This window comes from Protopterus annectens, chromosome 4.part0, assembly GCF_019279795.1.
Source record: "Protopterus annectens isolate FY-2018-M chromosome 4.part0, PAN1.0, whole genome shotgun sequence".
Lineage (NCBI taxonomy): Eukaryota > Metazoa > Chordata > Ceratodontiformes > Protopteridae > Protopterus > Protopterus annectens.
Window position 1 is genome coordinate 980,724,529 of NC_056733.1, and position 23,747 is coordinate 980,748,275.

At 45.1% G+C, this 23,747-nt stretch overlaps 1 protein-coding gene across 1 annotated transcript in view; it reads left to right on the forward strand.

The window, feature by feature from the left end:
• The window catches only part of LOC122799708 (ras-GEF domain-containing family member 1C-like), a gene marked incomplete in the record, with an annotated part of 1,592,823 nt that overhangs the window by 322,614 nt on the left and 1,246,462 nt on the right, over nt 1-23,747 (forward strand). The window contains 1 exon segment of the mRNA XM_044068944.1: nt 23,596-23,718. Coding sequence (XP_043924879.1) covers nt 23,596-23,718 — 123 coding nt within the window.

A 23,747-nucleotide genomic window follows, 5' to 3' on the forward strand; every position in this document is an offset into this window, starting at 1 on the left:
CGCTTTTTCAGCTAGAGTTCTTCAAGAACGAAAGAACAAGCTCATTCTAAAAGGGCTTATTAAACCCTCCTTTGAGGAAGCTTTGAATCCTCCTGTTGCTTCCAAAAAGAAAAGATCGTCGGCTCCGACAAGTCCGTCGGAGCCGACTTCTAAAAAGAAAAAGTTGACCTCTTCTTCCTCGGCTCCACTGACTTCGGAGCCGAGGGTCGAAGAGTCTGCCTCGATACCTCCTACTTCGGTTCCATTGTCTTCGGAGCCGCAAGTTGGAGTATCGAGAGGTGAATCACCTCCATCGGCTCCAATGGCTTCGGAGCCGGTGGAAGTGTGCAGCTCAGACTCTTCCCCCTCGGCTCCGAAGAAGGCTTCTTCGGCGCCGATGGTGGTCCATGAGTTGGTGGTGTCGGCGCCGACAGTATTGGAGCCGTTTCGGAGCCGGTCCCCTTCTCCTTCGGAGCCGAGAGGAAAGTCTTCTCGAGTGTCTACCTCCTCTAAATCCTCGAGACTATCAGATTCGGACCTGGATAGGGTTTTACAGAGGCTCTTCCAATCTCCAGTGTTTGCTAAAATGGTCTCGGCTCCAGCACAGTTTGCTTCGGAGCCGATCCCCCCCCCCGACACATTTGATTCCTCCTCCAAACTCCTCTGAGTTGTTGGAGCCGGTGGTGGTGGAGCAAGGTGGAGCCATACGGTCGGAGCAGAGACCCCTATCAGGTTTTTCGGCTCCGACTATGCTTCCTACCCTGTCCCCCGGTTCAGGGTTTGGTACTGCGACCTCTACAGCCGGGCCCGAGGGGAATACTTTGGGATTAGGTGCTTCGGTGCCTAGTCTTCCTCTCGGAGCATCGGCTGCTGGAATTCCCAGTGCCATCGTGGCCTCTAGACCAGTGACTTCCTCGGATTCTGGAGGTCCGGCCTTTGAGGCCATGAGGAGCGCGCTGGCCATGCCTTTGCCGGTTCAACTAGACTCTGCCTCACCGTCCCTAGATTTGGAGACTGGTGCCTCTGTTGCGTTGCAGCCCCCCGGCAGCGGGGCCCCAGGGCCTGAGGATACCCCAATCGGGGGTTCCCTTCTTCCGGGTGGTCCGTCCGAAACTGCTTCGGACGAACCCCACGGAAGAAATTGTGTAAGAGGAAGCACATAGACTCCCAAGATGAGTCTATTACATCGGATACTGACCTCGATGACGCGGAAGGGTCCCCCAAATCATCTTCGGATGATATCTCCTTCTCAGATATCTTGGAGATTCTGAGACAGAGAGGTGACTGGCAAGCAAAAACCCCTTCAGCTGAGGAGTCAGTCTTCCTCAAGGCCTTTGGGGCCCAGCCCTCCGCCTCCTGGGTGTCTCCGCCCTTCGATGAACTCCTTGATTTGGTTTCTCGAAGGGTGTGGGAACACCCTGATTCCGTGGAACCGGTGCCTACCAGGCCCAATAAATTCTTGTCAGCTCCCCCCCAAAAAGAATTTCTCACAAAGGGTGTACCGGTAGATGCTTTGGTGGTGGCTTCTGCCACACAGCAGGACGTGGCAGAGGCTTCGACGTCTATTCATCCTCCTAATAAGGATTCTAGGAGTATGGATAGGTACAGGAAGCATACCCTGTCCTCAGCGGCCTTTACCTTACGGTCGCTGAATTATTTATGTCATTTTACGAGGCTCCAAAGGGATCTTCTCAAAGAGCTAAATGACTCCCTTGTTGGTAATCTACCTGAAGCGCTGGCCTCGACTGTTGGCGCACAGATGAATACTCTTTTTTTCTATTGTTAACTCGTCCATGCGGCTCATCTCGTATGCGGCCGATGGAGCGAGTAGAGCAGCGGGAACAGGCGTTGCCCTTAGGAGACAAGCCTGGTTACGCTTGTGTTCGCACGGAGGCCTTCAAGTCTTCCTTCACGCCTTTGATGGGTCATCTTTGTTTGGACTCAAGGTGAAGGACACACTAACTCGGTGCGAGCAGGAGGGCAAGACTTTGACTGCCGTTGGGGCCCGTTATTCCGCTCCTTCCAGGCCTTATCCCAAGGCTGGGAGAGGAGGGAAAATGTGGTTTAAAAAATCCCAAAAGTCTTTCTCTACTCCACCCAGTGATTCCCCCTCCAGAGGTGGGGGGGGGGGGGAATTTTGGAAGACGCCGCCCCAGAGGTGGCAGAGGCACCCGTAACTCTGGAGACCGCGATTCCTTTCGTGGTTCTTCATACAACCAGCGTTCCTGAGTTGTTGCCCGACTGTGCAACTCCGGAGCCAGTCGGGGTCGCTTTGCGGCGCACCCACAAGCTTGGGAATCCATAACAAGCGATCAGTGGGTGCTTCGCATTATTACCGGAGGATATATCATCCCCTTCAACAAACCCCCCCTTTCTTTAAGGGAAATCCCGGACGTACCACCCAGTCAGCGGGATCAGGCAGCATTAGAAATTTCAAAGCTGCTAGGAAAAAGAGCCATCCAGCCTGTCCCCATCGACCAGATCGGATCAGGAACTTACTCAAAATTATTTTTGGTACCAAAAAAGACAGGGGACTTCAGGCCCATTTTGGACCTCAGTTCATTGAATCGTTTCGTCAAGAAGTCCAAATTCCGAATGGTCACTCTTCAATCTATTCTTCCTTTGCTGGAAAAAGATGCATGGATGTGCTCAATAGATCTCCAGGACGCTTACTATCATATTCCCATAGCTCAAGAGTCCAGGAGACATTTACGCTTCCTCGAGCCAGTCATTTCCAATTCCGAGCACTGCCCTTTGGTCTCACCACAGCCCCCAGGGTGTTCACCAAGTGTCTGGCAGTGGTAACTGCTCACCTGAGAAGTATGGGATTCCAGGTGTTTCCTTATCTAGACGACTGGCTCCTTACAGCCACCTCCGAGCATCTACTTCTCCAAGCGCTCAGAGCCACGTTCACCTTGGGCCGTTTCTTGGGGATCACATTCAATTTGCAAAAATCTGTACTACAGCCTTCTCAGCGTATTACTTTCATAGGTGCAGACTTAGACACAAAAAGAATGCGCGCCTTTTTACCGGCAGCAAGAATTCAGATCTTACAAGATCAAGTCAAATCCGGCCTTCACTTACAAAGAGCCCCGGCCCATCGGATTCTACAACTGTTGGGCTCGATGGCGTCGACTATACTACTAGTTCCCTTGGCCAGACTTCACATGCGAATCCTACAATGGCTACTGTCGGTTCAATGGTCTTATCAGGAACTGCCCTTGAACCACTTAATCATAATCACGGAAAGTTGCCGTCGAGATCTGCGTTGGTGGCTTCTACAGTCAAATCTCGACCAGGGGCGATCCTTTATTCCTCAACGTCCCGTTGCCACTGTGACCACGGACGCCTCCCAGGTAGGGTGGGGGGGTCATTACCTGGACAGGTCGGTCCAAGGCACATGGCAGATCCAGGAAACGCATTTGCATATCAATGTCCTGGAGATGAGAGCGGTGCTATTGGTACTCCAAGCTCTCCATCACGCTCTCCCACAGGGCCCAATTGCTATCCTATCCGACAACATGTCGGTAGTATGGTACATAAACAAGCAAGGTGGTACCAGGTCTTACCCACTATGCAGAGAAGCCATGAGACTTTGGCACTGGGCGGTAGCTACCAACCGCTTTCTAATGGCAACGCACATACCGGGGAAGTCCAATGTGATTGCGGACAGATTAAGCAGGACCATTCTCTTGCCCCACGAGTGGTCCCTCAATCAGAGTATAGCTGCGAAAATCTTCGACAGATGGGGTCTTCCTTGCTGCGACCTGTTTGCCAGCCCTCACAATGCGAAATGCAGAGAGTTCTTCACACTGTTCCCTTCTCAGGGACAGATTCCCAGGGACGCTCTGACTCACATTTGGCCCCCTGGTCTTCTCGCCTTCCTCCGTTCCCTCCTACCGAGGGTGATACAGAAGGCCATTTACATGGAGAGCGAGATGATTCTGATTGCCCGCACTGGCCTCGTCAAGTTTGGTTCCCTTTCCTACAGAGGCATGCGATAGAAGGTCCATGGTTTCTGGATCCGTGCCAGACCTGTTGACTCATCAGTCAGGACGGCCTCATCCGTCTCTCAGGTCCCTGAAGTTGGCAGCATGGTTACTCCACTTCCATCCTTAGTCCGAGATAATGCTCTCTCGCCGGATGTGGTCCACATTCTGTCTTCTTCCCATAAACCTTCCACCATCAAACTTTATTCCAGTAAATGGAAAAGGTTTGCCTTCTGGGCTCAAGAACGAGGTATAGATCCTCTCACTGCTCCAGTATCGGAGGTTCTGAATTTTCTGGCCTTCCTTTTCAGTCGGGCTCTTCAGTTTCTACCATTAAGGTTCAGCTAGCGGCAATCTCTAATTTTCATGCTTCTTTTGAACCTTCATTGATGTCTCACAAACTTTGTAAGGCGTTCCTTAAAGGGGCTTGGCTCCTTAGGCCTCCTTTATCTCATCCTGTTCCTCCTTGGGATTTGAATATGGTTCTTGCTGCCCTAACTGCCCGTCCTTTCGAACCAGGTGCTACTTGTGATTTAAAATTTCTGTCTTGGAAAACGGCCTTTTTAGTAGCCATAACATCTGCTAGGCGAGTTTCAGAACTTCAAGCTCTTTGTTCTGATCCTCCTATTTGATTTTTCACAAACATAGAGTTTCATTGAAATTGAACCCTGCATTTATTCCAAAGGTGGCCTCCTCTTTCTGTTTGCAACAAACCATAGAACTCCCTGTTTTTTTCCCAGAATTCTCCAATAATGCAGAATATACTTTGCATCAATTGGACGTACATAGACAGTTACGTTTTTATTTGAATAGAACCGCTCAAACGCGAAAATCAAGTCAATTGTTTGTTTCTTTTGCAGCGAACAAATTGGGTCAACCAGTATCAAAAGCCTCCATATCAAAATGGATTAAAGATTGTATCACTTTTGTTTATTCACAGGCCAATAAAGACCTTCCCTTTCCAGTCAAGGCTCATTCTACCAGGGCAATGGCTACTTCGGTAGCTTTTCACTCCAAGTTATCCATAGATGATATTTGTGCTGCGGCAACCTGGACTTCTCCGCACACTTTTATTTCTCATTACAAGTTGGATGTGGTTTCTCGAGGCAGAGCTTCCTTTGGTTCCACGGTTCTCAGGAGTGTGTTCCAATGAGCCACCGGGATGTAGGTGCTAGGACGCTGTCCCATCTGTCATGAATGTAGGCGAGATAGGATCCCATTACATCTTTTAGTTATGTACTTACCATAACTTTGGATGTATGGGAGACATCTCACACACATTCGTAAGTACCCACCCTTCTTCCCCCTGAGATTTGGATTTAGAGGAGCTGTAGTCACTTTTTCTTGGCGTTCTTTCTTGAAGAACTTTAGTTGGTTATAGTGACTTATAGTGTCTCTGTGTTTACATGAGTGTATGAAAGCGAACAAACAAGATCTGGGGAAGCAGGTGTAGTGCATCCTGGGATAGGGTGTAGCCCAGCCAATGAGAGACTTCGTGCTAGTATATAAGTTGCCGAGTCGGAGCCGATGGATCGGCTCCGAACCCATCTGTCATGAATGTAGGCGAGATGGATCCCATACATCCAAAGTTATGGTAAGTACATAACTAAAAGTTCACACTGGGGATCACACCAACAGCACTGCTAGATAGGGGCCAAGGGTACTAGCTGCTAGTACAAGGGTCTAGGGAACTACTAAAGGGGCGGTGAATACCGCACAACGTGGCTGGGCTAATATATGCCTTCAGGCAGATAGCCCAGTACCAACCTATGAACCTGTGAATCTAGAGATTCTTTCTCTGGGACTTCCTACAAGCACCCCTGAAGGGAGGCCCGATTGCCCTCCTCTGGAGGCAATTGCGGGACAACTTTCTTTGCACCAGCCCACTTGGCAACTAATAACTGTGGACAAGAATGTGCAGGGAATAATATCCATAGGTTACAAAATCCCGCTATCTTTACTTCCAAAAACCCTGGAAAGATTCCCAGATGTTCCACTTAGTCACAGGGAAGCAGCAGTCATAGAAATTCAAAGACTGCTCAACAAAGAGTCATCCAGAAAGTCCCACCAGACCAAATAGGATCCGAGTTTTACACAAGGTTTTTTTTAGTGCCCAAAAAAACAGGGGACTGGAGACTCATCTTGGAACTCAGCCAGTTCAGTTAGGCAGTTCAGCAAACCAAATTCCGGATGGACTCGATACAGTTGATACTTCCATTCTTAGAGAAAGATGATTGGATGTGCTGTATTGACCTCCAGGACACGTATTAACTCATAAAAATGGACAAATGCTCCAGGAGATTCCTGCGCTTCTGGCTGGGAGCCACTCATTTCCAGTTCAGAGTACTGCCCTTTGGACTCACTTCAGCCCCCAAGGTGTTCACCAAATGCATGGCAGTGGTTGCAGCTCATCTCAGATTGCAAGGAATTCTGGTTTTTCCAAACCTTGACGACTGACTCCTCACCACTGCCAACAAGCATCAGTTAGAATGGGCAAGAGACTACACTCTGCACCTCTGTGCATCTCTAGGCATCACAGTCAATTTCAAAAAGTCAAATCTACAACCTTCTCAATAATTAGAATTCATCAGGGCCCGCTTTAGACACTGTTACAGGAATTGCTTTGCTTCCACTAGAAAGACTACAAAGACTCAGATCCCATGTCAGACAAATTATTCAAAACAGGAGGGTTCCAGACAGATTAGTCCTACAAGCATTAGACGTGATGCCAGCCAGAGCCATTCTTGTTCCCGTAGCAAGATATCACGTCTGAATCTTACAATGGTTACTTGCTGCCTAGTGCTCTGATACAGTAAACAATGTCTTACCTAATCATGATTACCAGTTGCAAAAAGGATCTTTCGTGGTAGCTAGATTTCGACTAGATTCTCTTGGACAACCATCTATTCTTCCGCAACCCCAAGCCGTAGTGACCACAGATGCTTCCCAGATTGGGGGGGGGGCATTATTTGGGAAGGACAGTCCAGGCACATGGTCCCAACTAGTGACCAACTTGCACATCAATGTTCTGGAGATGAGGGCAGTGCTGCTAGGATTGCAAACATTCCAGGATGCCCTTCCTCTGGGAACATTAACCATTCAAACAGACAACATGTTGGTAGTTTGGTATGTCAACAAGCAAGGGGGAACCAAATCTTACCCGTTGTGTCAAGAAGCACTCAGAGTTTGGCAACTGGCAATTCCCACCCATTTTCTCACAGCAACACATATTCCGGGAAGCTCCAGTGTGATAGCAGCCAAACTGAACAGAACCATTCTCATGCCTGACGAGTGGTCTTTCAATCCTGTGGTGGCGAAAGAGAACTTTCATCACTGGGGCCAACCTTGCTGCGATTTTTGCATTCCCCCAAAACAATTGTAGCAGTTACTTTACCATAATCCCCCCTGCGGGGGAGTCACCCAGAGATGCTCTTCTCCACAGTTGGCCCCCTGGTCTCCTCTATGCCTTTCCCTCAACTCCCTTGATATCCCAGTTTCTAAAGAAAGGCAAGAGGTTGGAGAACTCAACAATACTCCTTGCATCCTTCTGGCCTTTACAATTTTGGTTTCCCTTCCTTTGGTCTCATCTTCGGGAACCATGAATACTGGACCCAGCTTAAACCTGCTGTCCCATCTGGAGGGCATGGTTCATCTGAACCTCCGTCATTTCAAGCTCTCAGCGTGGCTTCTCCAATTCCCATGATTGCCAGGCATGCAGCCCTTTTCTCTCCTGTCCATCAAATCATTGTAGCCCATCACAAACCTTCAACTAGGAAACTGCATCAAAGTAATTGGGAAAAATTTGCAAATTGGGCCCTTTTGAACGAACTTTATTCTTATAATGACCCCTGTTCATAAAATCTTGGATTTTGTAGCTAACCTCTGGTTCATCTACCTCAACAATTAAAGTTCATCTAGCAGCAATCTCGAATTTCCATATAGGGTTTGATGGGTCATCCTTTATGCCACACAAACTTTGTAAAGCCTTTTTAAAAGGAGTCCTAATGTTAAGACCACCATTTAAAGAGCCATTCCTCCTTGAGATCTAACACTAGTTCTCCAGTCCCTTGCTTCGTCTCCCTTCCTCCTTGAGATCTAACACTAGTTCTCCAGTCCCTTGCTTCGTCTCCCTTTGAGCCATCAGCTACTTGTGACTTAAAGTTTCTGACTTGGAAAACTTTATTTTTAATGGCCATCACATCTGCAAGAAGAGTATCTGAACTTGAGGGTCTGTCCTCCCTACATAATATTTCACAAGGGCAGAGTTTCCCTTAGGACTAATCCACTCTTTTTACCAAAAGTCGTCTCAGAATCTAATATCAGTCAAACACTTCAAGCACCAGTCTTTTTCCTTAATTTTTCCAACAAAGGGGGGGGGGGGGTACTCCCTTCATTTATTAGATGTTCACAGGCAGTTACGTTTTTATCTTAGAGAACAAAAGACTTCCAAAAATGTGATCAATTGTTTATTTCATTTTCTTCCCTTTCTTTAGGCAATCTAGTTTCAAAGGTTACCTTGGCGAAGTGGCTTACAGACTGTATTACATTGATTTGTCAGTTGAATAGGCTCCATCCTTCATGCCCTGTCAAAGCCCATTCAACTAGATTGGTGGCAACTTCTGCAGTTTTTCATGCCAGAGCCTCTTTAGATGACATTTGTGCAGAAGCTACTTGGGCTTCTCCTCATACATTTATCACTCATTACAAACATGGACAGGTCTCCAGGGGTCGAGCATCATTTGGTTCGACGGTGCTTAGGAATATTCTTCCATGAGACCTCCCAAGATTTAGGTAGCTGGTGACTCTGTCCCACAGTCCAGGATTACGTGAATATTAATGACATCAGATAAAGAAGTTATATCTTACCATAACATTCCATCTGTGTTGTCGATCTTCACTATTCCTTGACATCCTCCCCCTCCATCCCCCTTAGTGGATCCAACTCTTACATGACTGGCTTCTTGTTACAGACACATATTTGGTCTCTTCTGCTTTTATGCTGTTTGTTTGCCACTAATTTAGGCAAACTTGATCTGAGGTAATTTTGAAAGGAGCATTATGGGTTAAAGCCTGGCTCGAGAGTTTGGGAGGTGCAAGCTGAAATAAATGGCCAAGTCGAGTCAACAAAGGATTAGTGAAGATTCACAACACAAATGGAACGTTATGGTAAGACGTAACTTTTTTCCTCTGTGGTACATATGGATATGACTCATTTTATGCATATTCCTCCATTAGTGCCAGCCTTGGAGGATGTATATAATATTGCCTATAATAACTCTGATTCACAACCTTCAAAACTTAAAAAAACAAAATAGGCTTTACAAAGGTTCCCAAACTGACAAGCAGCTTATTTCCTCAAATGCTAAGTAAAGCACAAGCAGGCTGTCGATCCTCAAAAGCCTCAGAGCAGCATATTGTTTGTTGGCAGTGAAGCTCTGAAGGACTTTGTGCCCAATTCAGCTCTGCTCAAGCAGCTTAACAGCAAGTGAAAGGTGTCCTGAAGCTTTGGCTGGTATATCCTCGGCAGGATGTAATCCATATACCTAAGGCTACTGCAGCAGTGATCAATATGAAGAATATTAGTCATTTAGGGGGTCATTTGCATATATCCATTGGGCCTGCACCACAGGGGGATTAAGATTTTACACAGGGAAGGTTCTAGCTTTGCTGGGTCTTTTTTGTAGTTTTTACTAAATGGTTTCTCGGTATGAACTTTTCCCCTTTGAGTTTTAATTTTATTTCGGATATTTTGCAATCATCCTAATGTTGTAACCATCAGGCTTGTTTATAATCTCTGTGTTTCTAAAGTATGGACAACGTATATGTTCATAGGAGGTTACTAGGCTAGCAGCCCTAGAGCCTTTACAAGCCTGGCCACGTTAACCCCAAGTATCCCCATTTGTTCTTTTTGAGTAGTTTGCAGAATGAATTTATGAATAGAGCAGGTCTGTGATAAATACTCGGCCACCCCTGTCCATGAGGGACATATCCAGTTGTCTAGGCTGCGTTTGAATAGAGTCAGTGAGAAGCTCTGTTTTACATGAATAGGAAGTCTGTTCCAGAGAAGTGGCAATCTCTGGGAGACATTGTCACACTCTAGGTTGAGACCCCTAGAGCGAGTGACCTGTGCCATTTGACCTGTGGATGTGCAGCATTTCCTTTAGGACAGGTCGCAGATTTCCCTATAGGCCAGGCACAAGTCACCTGTCAGCAGCCTATAAGATAAAGTGACAGGTCTTTCAGCCTGTCCACGTAGGTCATGCTTTGGAGTCCCTGTATTTTCTTAGAGAGAAAGCTCTGAGGTCTGTTCAGCTGCTGCAGGTGAATGGTAAAATACTTGCAAAAGGGTACATTATACTGTATTAGTGGTCTGATGAGGGTCCAGTACAGTGGAGTTATAACATCCCTTGACCTGGATGCTATGCCCTTCCTTATGAGGAACACTACATAGAAGGCTTTCCTTACCACTGTGGAACCTTGGTGGTCGAAGTTCAGATTGCTATCAACCTGTGTTCCCAAGTCTCACACCACTGGGTTGGAACTCAGGGGCAATGGTGTCAGTATTGTACTTTGTAGGGAATTCCGTTTTGCCAAAGGGAATAATAATTTTTTTTTTTGCATTTAGTTTTGGACCATGGCTTTCACACTGATCATTAGTGTTAGTCCCTCTTGTAATATGTTGACATCGTTGGGGGATTCCGTTATTTCTCCGAGTTTACAATCTGTGAACTTGGAGAGCCAGAGGCCATCTACTTTGGCTTGGACTTCTGCAAAATAAATGCCAAAACAGGGTTCACTGGTTGAGGTGGAGTCACCAATTTTATAGGTTCATAGATTCATAGGATGGTACTAGGCTATTGGCCTAGAGGCCCTTATAAGCCTAGCCATAAAGTTCGCCCATGTTTCCTCAAAGTCAGCACCTGCTTCCCCTGTCTAGCAGGGACACAGTTGGGATCCCAGGGATGTATTTCTTGTTTCCCATCCAGTCGTCCAGGTTCCTGTTAAAGAGTGCTAGAGAGGTACTCTACATGGGGATGGAGTCTATTTCACAGATGGCAGAGTCTTTGGGACACAAATCTATCCCCCCAACATGTTTTGTTAATGTCACAGACCAGGTTTGGCCTTGTGTGTGGGTTGCGCTAGTGGAGTTTGACTCCTCAATGGTGGGTCTGAGATGCCTTGTATGCCAGACACAGGTCACCTCTGAGCAATCTGTACGAGACTGAGTAGAGGAACAGGGCTTTTAACCCATCTGTATAGGACAGGTGTTTGAGACCCTGGACTTTCCTGGTCAGGAACCTCTGTGGTCTCTCCAGCTGCTTCATGTACTTGGCAAGGTACATGCTGAAGGGGGCATTGTATTTGATAATGAGTCTGACAAGGGAGGTGTACAGGGTTGTTATAACCTACTTGTTCCTGGATGAAATACCTTTATTTATGAGGTGGGCCATGTAGAAAGACATCCTTACAACGGAGGCAACTTGGTGGTCAAAAGTCAGGTTGCTATCAACCTGGGTGCCCAAGTCCCTCCCGACTGATTGCGTGCTTAGTACATTGTTATTAATTGATAATTCGTGGGGATGCCTTTTTCCCCAAAGGGGATAATGATGCATTTCTTGGCATTCAGTTTGAGGCCGTTCTTCTGGTACCAGTCATTAGTTTGGGTAAGGCCCTCTTGGAGGATGTTTATATCACTAGGGGAATTTAAGACACTGCTCAACTTGCAGTCATCTGCAAATTTGGTCAGCCACAGACAACTGGTTTTGGCTTGCACCTCAGAAAAGTATATCCCAATCAGTAGAGGCCCAAAGACTAATCCTTGGGCTACACCACTTGGTACAGGTCTACTACTAGTGGTGGCTTCCCCTATTTTGTCTGAGTGGGTTTTATCAGTGAGCCATTTAGCTACCAGTCTGGTAACATACGAGTTGTTGCCTAGCTGAGAGAGTTTATTATGCCCGAGTGGGGAATAGTGTCGAACACTTTGGCTAGGTCAAGGTAAGTGGTGTGCATTGTCTTCTCCTTGTCCATGGCTTTGGTGACTGTTTCAAAGAAGTTGACAGTTTAACAGGCATGATCTCCCTTTGACAAAAACAGACTGTGTGGGGTCAAGCATTTGGAGGTTGCCACTATCCTTGTTTATAAGGTCCATGATGCATTCCATGGCCTTGCAGATCAGGCTAGTTAGGCTGATGGTCCTATAATTGCCTGGGTCAGTGGAAGCTCCACATTTGTGTAGAGGAATGACAGTGGCTGTCCTCCATTCAGCTGGGATAAAGCCAGTGCTCAGACTTTGGTTGAATAGAGTGCCTAACGGAGCTGAGAGCCCATGCCTGAGTTCATATAAGAGGCAGCCAGGGATGTTATCGAGTCCCATGGAGACTGTATTTTTTGCATTTGAGAGTGCATTAAAGACCTGCTCCTTGATGATCAAGGGAGGGGCTGATGGTGTGTGCTCTGTCGGTGAGCCAATTGGCTACCCATATAGTAATGTTCATAGGTTAGTACTAAGCTAACTGCCCTTGCTAGCCATTTTAAGCTTAGCCAATTATCCCTTGTGAGACTCAAACCCTGCACCTTGTGCTTGCAAGGCAAACACCTTAACCGTTAGGCCACCCTCCAAATTAGGGTTAATCCCTAGTTTGGAAAGTTTCTCAATGATACCGGAGTGAAGAATTGTGTTGAAAGCCTTGGCAAGGTCGAGATGGGCTGTGTGCACTGTCTTACTTTCTTCCATGGCTTTTATAACATTCTCAAAGAAGTCTACCCGGTTTAATGAGCATGATCTACCCTTAAAGAAGCCGAACCTGGTTGGGCCCGGCATTTGGAGGTTGCCTGTACCCTTGTTGATAAGGTCCATGATCATGTCTACACGGTTTAATGAGCATGAGCTACCCTTAAAGAAGCTGAACCGGGTTGGGCCCAGCATTTGGAGGTTGCCTGCACCCTTGTTGATAAGGTCCATGATCATTCTTTCCATGACCCCTTGTTGATGAGGTCCATGATCATTCTTTCCATGACCCCTTGTTGATGAGGTCCATGATCATTCTTTCCATGACCCCTTGTTGATGAGGTCCATGATCATTCTTTCCATGACCCTTGTTGATGAGGTCCATGATCATTCTTTCCATGACCCCTTGTTGATGAGGTCCATGATCATTCTTTCCGTGACCCCTTGTTGATGAGGTCCATGATCATTCTTTCCGTGACCTTGCAGATGAGGTCCATGATCATTCTTTCCGTGACCCCTTGTTGATGAGGTCCATGATCATTCTTTCCGTGACCCCTTGTTGATGAGGTCCATGATCATTCTTTCCATGACCCCTTGTTGATGAGGTCCATGATCATTCTTTCCGTGACCCCTTGTTGATGAGGTCCATGATCATTCTTTCCATGACCTTGCAGATGAGGTCCATGATCATTCTTTCCATGACCCCTTGTTGATGAGGTCCATGATCATTCTTTCCGTGACCCCTTGTTGATAAGGTCCATGATCATTCTTTCCGTGACCCCTTGTTGATGAGGTCCATAATCATTCTTTCCGTGACCTTGCAGATGAGGTCCATGATCATTCTTTCCGTGACCCCTTGTTGATGAGGTCCATAATCATTCTTTCCGTGACCTTGCAGATGAGGTCCATGATCATTCTTTCCATGACCCCTTGTTGATGAGGTCCATGATCATTCTTTCTGTGACCCCTTGTTGATGAGGTCCATGATCATTCTTTCTATGACCCCTTGTTGATGAGGTCCATGATCATTCTTTCCGTGACCCCTTGTTGATGAGGTCCATGATCATTCTTTCCGTGACCCCTTGTTGATGAGGTCCATGATCATTCTTTCCATGACCCCTTGTTGATGAGGTCCATGATCATTCTTTCCGTGACCCCTTGTTGATAAGGTCCATGATCATTCTTTCCGTGACCCCTTGTTGATGAGGTCCATAATCATTCTTTCCGTGACCTTGCAGATGAGGTCCATGATCATTCTTTCCGTGACCCCTTGTTGATGAGGTCCATAATCATTCTTTCCGTGACCTTGCAGATGAGGTCCATGATCATTCTTTCCGTGACCCCTTGTTGATGAGGTCCATGATCATTCTTTCCGTGACCCCTTGTTGATGAGGTCCATGATCATTCTTTCCGTGACCCCTTGTTGATGAGGTCCATGATCATTCTTTCCGTGACCCCTTGTTGATGAGGTCCATGATCATTCTTTCCATGACCCCTTGTTGATGAGGTCCATAATCATTCTTTCCGTGACCTTGCAGATGAGGTCCATGATCATTCTTTCCGTGACCCCTTGTTGATGAGGTCCATAATCATTCTTTCCGTGACCTTGCAGATGAGGTCCATGATCATTCTTTCCATGACCCCTTGTTGATGAGGTCCATGATCATTCTTTCCGTGACCCCTTGTTGATGAGGTCCATGATCATTCTTTCCATGACCCCTTGTTGATGAGGTCCATGAGCATTCTTTCCGTGACCTTGCAGAGGAGGCTTTTTAGGGTTATTGGTCTGAAGTTCCCAGGGCATTTGATTGCCCCCCTTTGTGCACTGGGGTTATTGTTGCTATTCTTCATTCTGCAGGAACATAGCCAGCTCTCAAACTATGATTAAAGAGAATGCCAAGTGGGTCTGCTAGGTTTTGTTTTAGATTGTTTAGTAAACAACGTGGAGTATTATCTGGTCCCAATGAATCCGTGTTTTTGACCTTAGCGCAGAGAAAACGTGTTCTCTAGAGTTATTAGGCAGAGGGCTGGTGTCATGTATGTGTTGGGATAGGGGGTGAAGTTTGCTCCAAATCTGTCAGCTAGCAGGTTGATGATTTCTTCTGGTGTACTATGAGTGATACTGTCTACAACCAGTTCGGCACATAGCTGGGCATTCCCTTTTAGACTTCGGACATAGTTTAAGAATGCCTTATGATTATCCTTGGCTAGGGTTGCGATTTTAGTGTCATAATTTGCTTTAGAAAACTTTACAAGATTTCTCATTTTCTTGTTAAGGCTTAAAAGGGAACTCTTCCTCTGCAGAGTGATGTCCATCTTGCTTTTGGACAGCAGTTTCTTCCTTTTGTTATATAATCTATTTATATTTGAAGTCCACCATGGTGGCTTGTTTTTATAGGGAGGGCCTGGTTTTGATCAGGTCAGGTACAGCAGAGTTTATGCAGTCGCTTAAGTATTTGTACAGGGCATTTGGATACACTTCTGCACCGTGATCATTGATGTCTGCAATTGCAGGTGGTATGAAGATTTTTATACCATCGCTTAGCAGGCTGTAGTTAGCTTTAGTAAATGTTTTTATAATTTTTGTTCCTGTGAGGGTGTCCGTTCGAGACTGATTTGTGGGCTGACCTAACCAGGGAGGGCATCACGCATGGGGAAGTACAGTGACCCCCCCCCGTGCTGTGTCCAGCCCCTAGTGAGGGTACAGACTACCTGTTCCAGAGTATTTGTGTTAAAGTCCAGGAGCCTCTAGGCGAATGTGTTTTTGCCCGTGTATGTCCCCTAGTCTATGGAAGGATAGTTGAAATCTCCCATGACTAAGGTGTTGGGCTGCATGATGAGATGGGGGATTACAGTAAATAGAGGTAGGCTGTGTGCTTATCCTGGTTCATGGTGGGGGGTCTGTAGCTAGCAGTGATGTGGTATGGTACTTTCCTAATAGTTAGTTGGAAATGGAGTGGTTTGAGAGTTGTGCTGTTTGACCAGTCTCGAAGTGTATTTGATTTTAATGAAGATAGATACACTTCCACCTTTGGTTCCTTCATGCTCATTTTGAGGTCTGTGTGTGTGGAAGGCATTGCAGCCTTGCACGGCCGAGGTGCTCTCAGTGGCCTTGAACCATGTTTTGTTAATTGCAGAGACATCAGCATCCTCCCAAGGTGAAGAGTGCTTCCAAGGAGTGCAGTTTCTTCTTTAAACTCCTAGCATTAAACAGCACAACCCTGGGTTTGTCTCAGATTTTGTTACATTGGAAAATTTGTTGTTTTGACTTTGCCTGAAAAAGACACTATGGGGGAGGCAAGGGTCTTTGCCAATGTCCGAAAGCCTAGGTGGGACAGGTGCAGTCCATCTCTAGCAAAGCAAAGATGTTTGTCTATCATATCCTCCCAAGCTGACAGATACTGGATCCTGCTAGACTGACACCAGAAGCTAAGCCAGTTGTTGAAGTCAATCATTTATTTATTTATTTCACATTTGTTTACTGGGTTAGTCCACCTGCGTTTGCAAAGTAACCCATTTTCATTGGAGACCCGAGGGGAAAATCCCCAGCGAACATAAGTAAATATAAAGTGACAATATACAAGTATTATATAACAATCACAATACAAAATAATTGTAAAAAATAAAAGGTTATTAACTATTTGCATTGCATTGATAATAAGCAACCCATTTTCAGTGGAGACCCAAGGGGAAAGAGCCCCAGCAAACATAAGCAAAGATAAACATACAGGACAAAAACTATTAAGAACAACACTGCAAATACAAAATTAATTATAAAGATAATAACAAATGAAAAAAGTTATCAACATTAAGGATTGCACTGATAGTAGTGGACTAATATTTACTACATATGCAGTAAAAACAAAAAGATAATGGTTGTTTAAAAGGACAATGTATAGACATTGATAGGAAGTGGGGGGATAAATAGTGTGGCTTACTACAGATCTGAAGGGGAAGGGCAGAATGCAGGATATCATGGCTAAAGGGGAGGAGTTGAAGTGTTGGAAAGTTCAGGTATATGCTAATTAGACTGAGGGGGCAGTGCTTCAGTCCTGCTGGTGGAGAATATGAACCTCAGCTATACAGATGTGTCTTCATACTAACTGCATAGCTTTCGAATGTCATCTTCTCTGCTAGTTACGCTGCCTTGCTGTCATCATCAGCCTCTTTCCCCATGTCCACAGCCACTCTCTTACCTGCATCAGTTGGCTCCCTATTGAAATCTAACTTGAAATGCCGAGTGCCAAAAAGACGGAAAAAAGGGCAAAAGCAGGAGAAAAGCAAATCTGGAAAATCACTCTTCTCCTTAAACTATATATAAACCATATTTTGGAGAAAAGGGAATAGTACGAGAAATTACTTCTCTGACTTTACGTAAACACAAGTCTGATCTTTCTGCCGCTCAATCTCTGCGTTTTGGGACTCACTGTAGCAGTTCCCAACATTTCAAATGGTTACTTCAGTGGTCATGCCCTCCTGTGCATTATTTACCTGTTAGCATTCACTAACTGATGGGAGGGTTGGTTGTAGATAAAAGCATATTACAAATGTATAGTATAGCTGCTGTAACAAATCATTAGCTAAAGTGAGCCAGGTCTCTGTGTGTGTATATATACCAATCGGGTATGTTTGAGATGTTCTTCGTGTTTCACTGTTGCAGTCATTACATTTGGGTAATCTGCTGGCAGGTTGCCCTCAGTCGACCTGAATTCCAAAGTCTTGGGTCCTGCGTCAGTTGCTGTCTTCTCTTCCATGACGTCAGGTTGTCAGGGGTATAAAACATGCAGCCGGCACCATTTTCTTTAGTCTTTCTTGCCACACGGTGCCCGAAGCAGAAGCATTTCGCAAGTGCCGGTCAGCCGACTACTGAAATATTCGAGTTTGAGTTTCAGAACCGAAGTCTTCACTAAAGCTAAGTACCCATTGGGGAAACTTTTTTCTTGCTTTTTACAGATGTCAGAAAAAGTTAATAATTGTATTACTTGTGGGAAGCAAATACCTCATAAGGATTGTGGGAAGCAAATACGTCATAAGGATTTCCATTTATAAAGTATTCCTTGCCTAGGCCCTGATCATAACGTGCCTGGCTGCCGGTTTTGTGCTAGATTTAACCAACGCACTATTAAGCGTCGGTATATTTTTGCATCTAAATATTTTGGAAGCAGATTTAACTACCCAGAAATGTCGTCTGATAGTAATCCGACTACCGGAGTACATAAAAAACGCAAAGAAAAGGACAGAGAAAGGCAGTCGAGATCCAAAACCAACAACAAAGCTTTTCCTAAGCCAGTCACCGGTTAGCCGGTACTCAGTGAGGCGCTTTCGCAGCCCCTGATACCAACTACCTTCGAGTCCCAGGCCTCTACCGACACCCATGTGGAGTCCAGCATGCCGCAAGATACTCAAGGTATTGGACCGGTGGATGTATCTCCCTCGGATGGGTCCGGAACCGCTGAGCAGGCACCGGCTTTTGAGGGTGTATTCAGACCTCAACATTTTTATATCAAATCAACGAAAGCTGCAAAACCAAAGGCAAAGACACCTTCTAAAACTAAAAAAACGATGCCTGAGCCACTTGCACAGGCCTCTATGCCTAAAAAACAGATGATCAAAATGGCTGAAGACCTTATTACCTTGATCAGGGGTACCCATGCCCCTCCAGATAAGAGGCCCAGGCAAGACACTGACTATGAATCTTCAGATCAGGTTTCTGTTCCTTCTGATTCCTCTTCTGATCAGGAATTATCTTTACCTCCCTATGAGGATTCTGATGCTGAGGAGTCTATTCCATCTGCATCTCCTGAGGATTATTTATTTGGAGAAACCTTGCATACTCTGAGGGAGCATTTTCAGTGGGAGAGTCAAGACTTCTCAGAATCAAAAAAGAGGCTCCGGGATTTCCTCCTTCTCCTTCAGCACAAGCCTTTAGCCATTCCCTCTGTTTTAGACATTGTGGATAATGTGTTCTCGGAGTCTAGCCTGACCCCTGACTCTCTACCTCAGGCTCCCAGTAAGCCTGACGGGTATTACGGGGTCCCTGACTCTCATAAATTCTTATTTAGAAACCCTGCTGCTGATCCTGAAACTATTTCACAGGGTCCAAAGGGAGTTAAGGCCTCAACAGCAAAAAAACCCTACCCCCTCCGACAGAGATTCAAGGGCACTGGACAGATGGGGAAAAAGGTTTATACGTCTGCAACCTTGGCAGTCAGGGCCTTAAACTGTCAATTTCATATGCTCAAGTACCAACAACATGTTATGGGATTGCTGAAACAGAAAATTGTTGATTTCAGAATGTGCAGAAAATAAAGACTTGCAGGAATTAGTGCATGCAGCTGAACAAGTTGGAAAGCATACTTTGCAATGTGGTTTTGATTCCTTAGAGGCCTCCTGCAAGGGCTGCAGTTACTGGATCTGTGATTAGGAGGCATGCCTGGTTAAAGGAACAAAATTTGCCTGATCATGTTAAAGCTAAATTGCTAGATGCACCTTAACAGCATGATTCTCTGTTTGGTATTAAGGCAGAAGAGGTTTTAAAGAAAATGGAAGACAAAGCTAAGTCTGTGCAAACTGTTAAAGATTTCTTACAAGTGCAGCCACCTAGATTCAGTAGGCACTGGACTACAAAAAATTGGTCCTTTCCTGTGTCAGACAGAGGTCAAAGGGGCAAATCCAGACGCCCTAAGGGTTCCAGGTACCAGGCTCAAGAATCATACAGGTCAAAGCAATGGGGTGCATCCACCTCCAAATCTGGAGGAGATAAAGCGCAAACCTACAGAAAGCAATCCCAGTGACTTCCCTCTGCACTTATCACTTATCTTTTGGCTGCACCCATAGGGGGAAAATTAGCACTTTTTGCTCAAAATTGGCAGTTAATAACCCAGGACAAGTGGGTTCTAAACATCGTATCACAGGGATACAGACTCCATTTCCACACTCTGCTAATGACAAATGGTTGGCCAGATCTGCCAAAAAACCAATGGACAGAAGCATAGAAACAGGTTACGTCCCTCATGGATATGGGGGCCATTCAGACAGTACCAGAACAGGAAAAAGGACAAGGTTTTTACTCAAGACTGTTCTTGGTACCCAGAAAGGACAATACTGGATTTATCGATTTTGAACACTTACATGGGCATTCCAAAATTCAAAATGCTCACCTTGCAACAGCTTCTGCCCATGCTGGGCAAGAATGCCTGACTGGTGGATTTAGACCTAAAAGAGGCATACCTGCATGTCCCAATAAGACAATCGTGCAGAAGATACCTCAGAATCAAGGCTGGCTTAATGCATTACCAGTTCTCTGCACTGCCCTTTGGCTTATCTACCGTGCCCAGGGTCTTCACAAAGTGCCTGGCACCAGTAATTGCATTTTGCAGACAAAAAAGTATTCACATATATCCTTACTTAGATGACTGTCTCATTCAAGCAGAAAACAAGGACACTCTTCTACGACACCTGACGTTTGTGAAAAGGCTTCTAACATGCCTAGGGTACACAATAAACGAAAAGAAATCACAACTGGTACCCTCTTAAAAGATAACATTCCTGGGTGCAAGCTTACATACAACTGCCCAGATGGCTTACTTCACGCCAGACAGAGGCAACTGATTACTTTCCATATGCAAGACTGCATATGAGGAAACTTCAATGGTACCTAAAATGTTTATGGAGTCAACATTCACACAGTCTGGAAACAATGATTCCTGTCATCCCCTGCCTGCAACAGGAGTTTCTATGGTGGGCAGAGGCCTGTCACCAAAACATGGGATGGCCCTTAACTCTACCCCCTGCCAGCCAAACCTTAACAACAGATGCATCAGATTATGCCTGGGGGGCCCACATGGCAGAAACATGCATTCAGGGCATATGGGCACCAAATCAAATGCATCTACATATCAACCAGAAAAAGATGCTAGCTGTTCAAAATGCCCTAACAGCCTTCAAGGACTTACTTCATCCAGGAGAACTACTGATAAAGATGGACAACAGCACAGTCATGGTATATAAACAAGCAAGGGGGCACACACACTCATACCCCCTTTGCAGATTAGCCATGGCACTGTGGGACACAGCTTGACCTACCAAATAAATCTTCAAGCTCTATTCCTGACAGGAAAACAAAACACTCTGGCAGACGATTTAAGCAGAAATGTCGAACACAGTGAAGGAATGCCAAAAACAGGATCCAGACAACAAAAACGAATGAAACAACTCCACCACAGTGTAAGTGAGGAAGGCACGGGCACAAAGGTTGTAAAATTTATTCCAAAACTGAGAAGACTGAGCACTTTCACCAGAAACCTGGTATGACTCTGATGATACCAGGTTGCTGGTGAAAGCGCTCAGTCTTCTCAGTTTTGGAATACATTTTACAACCTTTGTGCCTTGGTGCCCGTGTCTTCCTCACTTACACTGTGGTGGAGTTGTTTCGTTCGATTTAAGCAGAAATCTTATGGATCCTCACGAGTGGAAACTAAATCCACAAGTCTTCAGCATGATAGCAGAGAAATGCGGGAGCCCAGACATAGACCTATTTGCCTCTTCTCAAAATTATCAAATGAAAAGATTCTGCACAAGGACTTATCACAGACAGGCATGGAAAGTGGACACCCTATCCTTCAGTTGGAAAAAAAAACTATCAGTTTACACCTTTCCTCCTCTACCTTTTCTACCCAAGGTCCTCCTAAAAGTCAAACAGGAAAAGCCAAAGATGATATTAATTGCCCTGGACTGGCCCCGCCAATACTGGTACCCAATCCTAAGGAACTTCTCAATACCCAGCTTGGACCTTGACTCAAAAACCACAACTACTGTCCCAGCAAAACAGTCAGATTCTGCACAATCAGCTACAGACTCTGAACCTGGCAGCATGGCTAATCCTGTAATCATACAGATGACACCTCAGTAAAGCTGTGATGGATGTCATGTTGGAAGCCAGAAGGCCTAGTACTAGAAAATCGTTTGCTGACAAATGGAAGAGATTCTGTGCTTGGAATCAAGCACAAGGAACTGATACAGCAGAATCGCATATTCCTCAGATTTATTTATTTATTTATTTATTTTATTTTACATTTGTTGACCGGGCTAGTCTAGCTGGATACATGTCCATTTTCAGTAGAGGCCCGGGGAGGAAAGCTCCAAGAGATGCATAAAAAATTCAAATACAGAGCAAATACAGATCAAAATTGTTTTTTTTATCTTTTCTTTCTTTTTTTTTCTTTTTTAATGCAATATATATACAATGGTCTAATATGTTACATATAATAAAGTTTGTTGGTGATATAATGGTATTTACTGATCTAGGAAAATGTAAATAGTATCAGATATTACAATACTTAACTGAGATGCTTGACAAAGGCCTATCTTTTTCATCAATCAAAATCCATGCCTCTGCCATTTCGGCTCATTACAATACAGAGCCACCAATCTTTTCTCATCATTTACTAAAGCAGTATCTTAGAGGAGCCAAAAATTTAAGGCCACCTAGAAGATCACCACTGCCTGCATGGGACCTCAACTATGTGTTGGAAAAGCTCACCCTGCCTCCATTTGAACCAGCTGCTACCGCTGATATAAAGTTGTTATCATGGAAGACAGCTCTGCTACTAGCAATTACTTCAGCAAGAAGAGTTTCAGAGCTACATGCTCTCATGGCTGTAGAACCTTTTATCATATTTTATCCAGACAGGGTTATCTCTGAAGATAAATCCTACTTTTATGCCTAAGGTGGTTTCCAGTGTCGCTCTTAACCAAACAATTCATCTGCCAACCTTTTATCCAAATCCGCAGAACAAGGTGGAGAGAATTCTGCATTCCTTGGACGTACACAGACTGCTAAGATTCTACTTGAGCAGGACTAAAGCTCTAAGAAAAACTGTGCAATTACTAGTGTCATATGCTGCAGGATCGGAAGGAAAGGCTATTTCAAAGCAGACAATTTCAAAGTGGATAAGCCATTTCATCCGTTTCTGCTACTTACACCATGGCAAACTTGTGCCGAAGGGCATTAGGTCTCACTCCACCAGGGCTGCAGCTACTTCAGCAGCCTTTCTCAGAGGAGTACCAACCAAGGACATTCTAGAGGCTGCTACTTGGAGTTCTGTTCACACCTTTCCAAAGCATTACTGTTTGCCTCTCTACTCTTAAGTCCAGGGCAAGCTTTGCCACTGCAGTGTTGCAGGGCCTTATCGCCTCACCTAATGCTGTTTAGCTCCAGCCTCCCAACCATAACTTTGGGATTCTACCCAAATGTAATGACTGCAGCAGTGAAACACAAAGAACATAGCACATTGTGTACAATTAATAAATGTAGATGTTAGAGTGTATTCACTGTTTCAATCCAGGTTACCCTCCTGCCATCCCCCTATCATTCTACAGTTTATCTTTCCTTCTCTGTCTTCTACAACCTATGTGGTGTATTTGCTTGTAGATGAAGGTAAAGTTTATATTGATGCATGTATATATATATATATCTATATATATCTATATATGTCTATATATATATATATATATATATATATATATATATATATTTAGAATATTGCTACTTTTTTGGGGGCACCTGACATCGGGGGTAAGAAAAGCTAAAGAAAATGGCGTTGGCTGCATGTTTTATACCCCTGACGACCTGACGTCATGGAAGAGAACACAGCAACCGACACAGGACCCAAGACTTTGGAATTCAGGCCGACTGAGGGCAACCTTCCAGCAGATTACCCAAATGTAATGACTGCAATAGTGAATACACTCGAACATCTACATTTATGGTAAGTGTACACAACTGTACTTTTTGCAGCTCGTTTGTAAGTATGTTAAATTTGTTTAGCGAATTTTGCTGGTTGTCTGATTTGTTGCAAGTCCAGTGACAAGTTTGATTTCCTTTTCTTTCGATAGAAAGGATATATATTTGCATTTCTGCTAAGTTCAAGGCTGTTCATCGACCCACATGAACTTTTGTCTAAAGTGTGCCATCTGTGTATTGAACAGCAGCGACTCAATGACCCTGTACCCGACAAGGTCAGTATCTTTTTGTGTTAATGATTTGT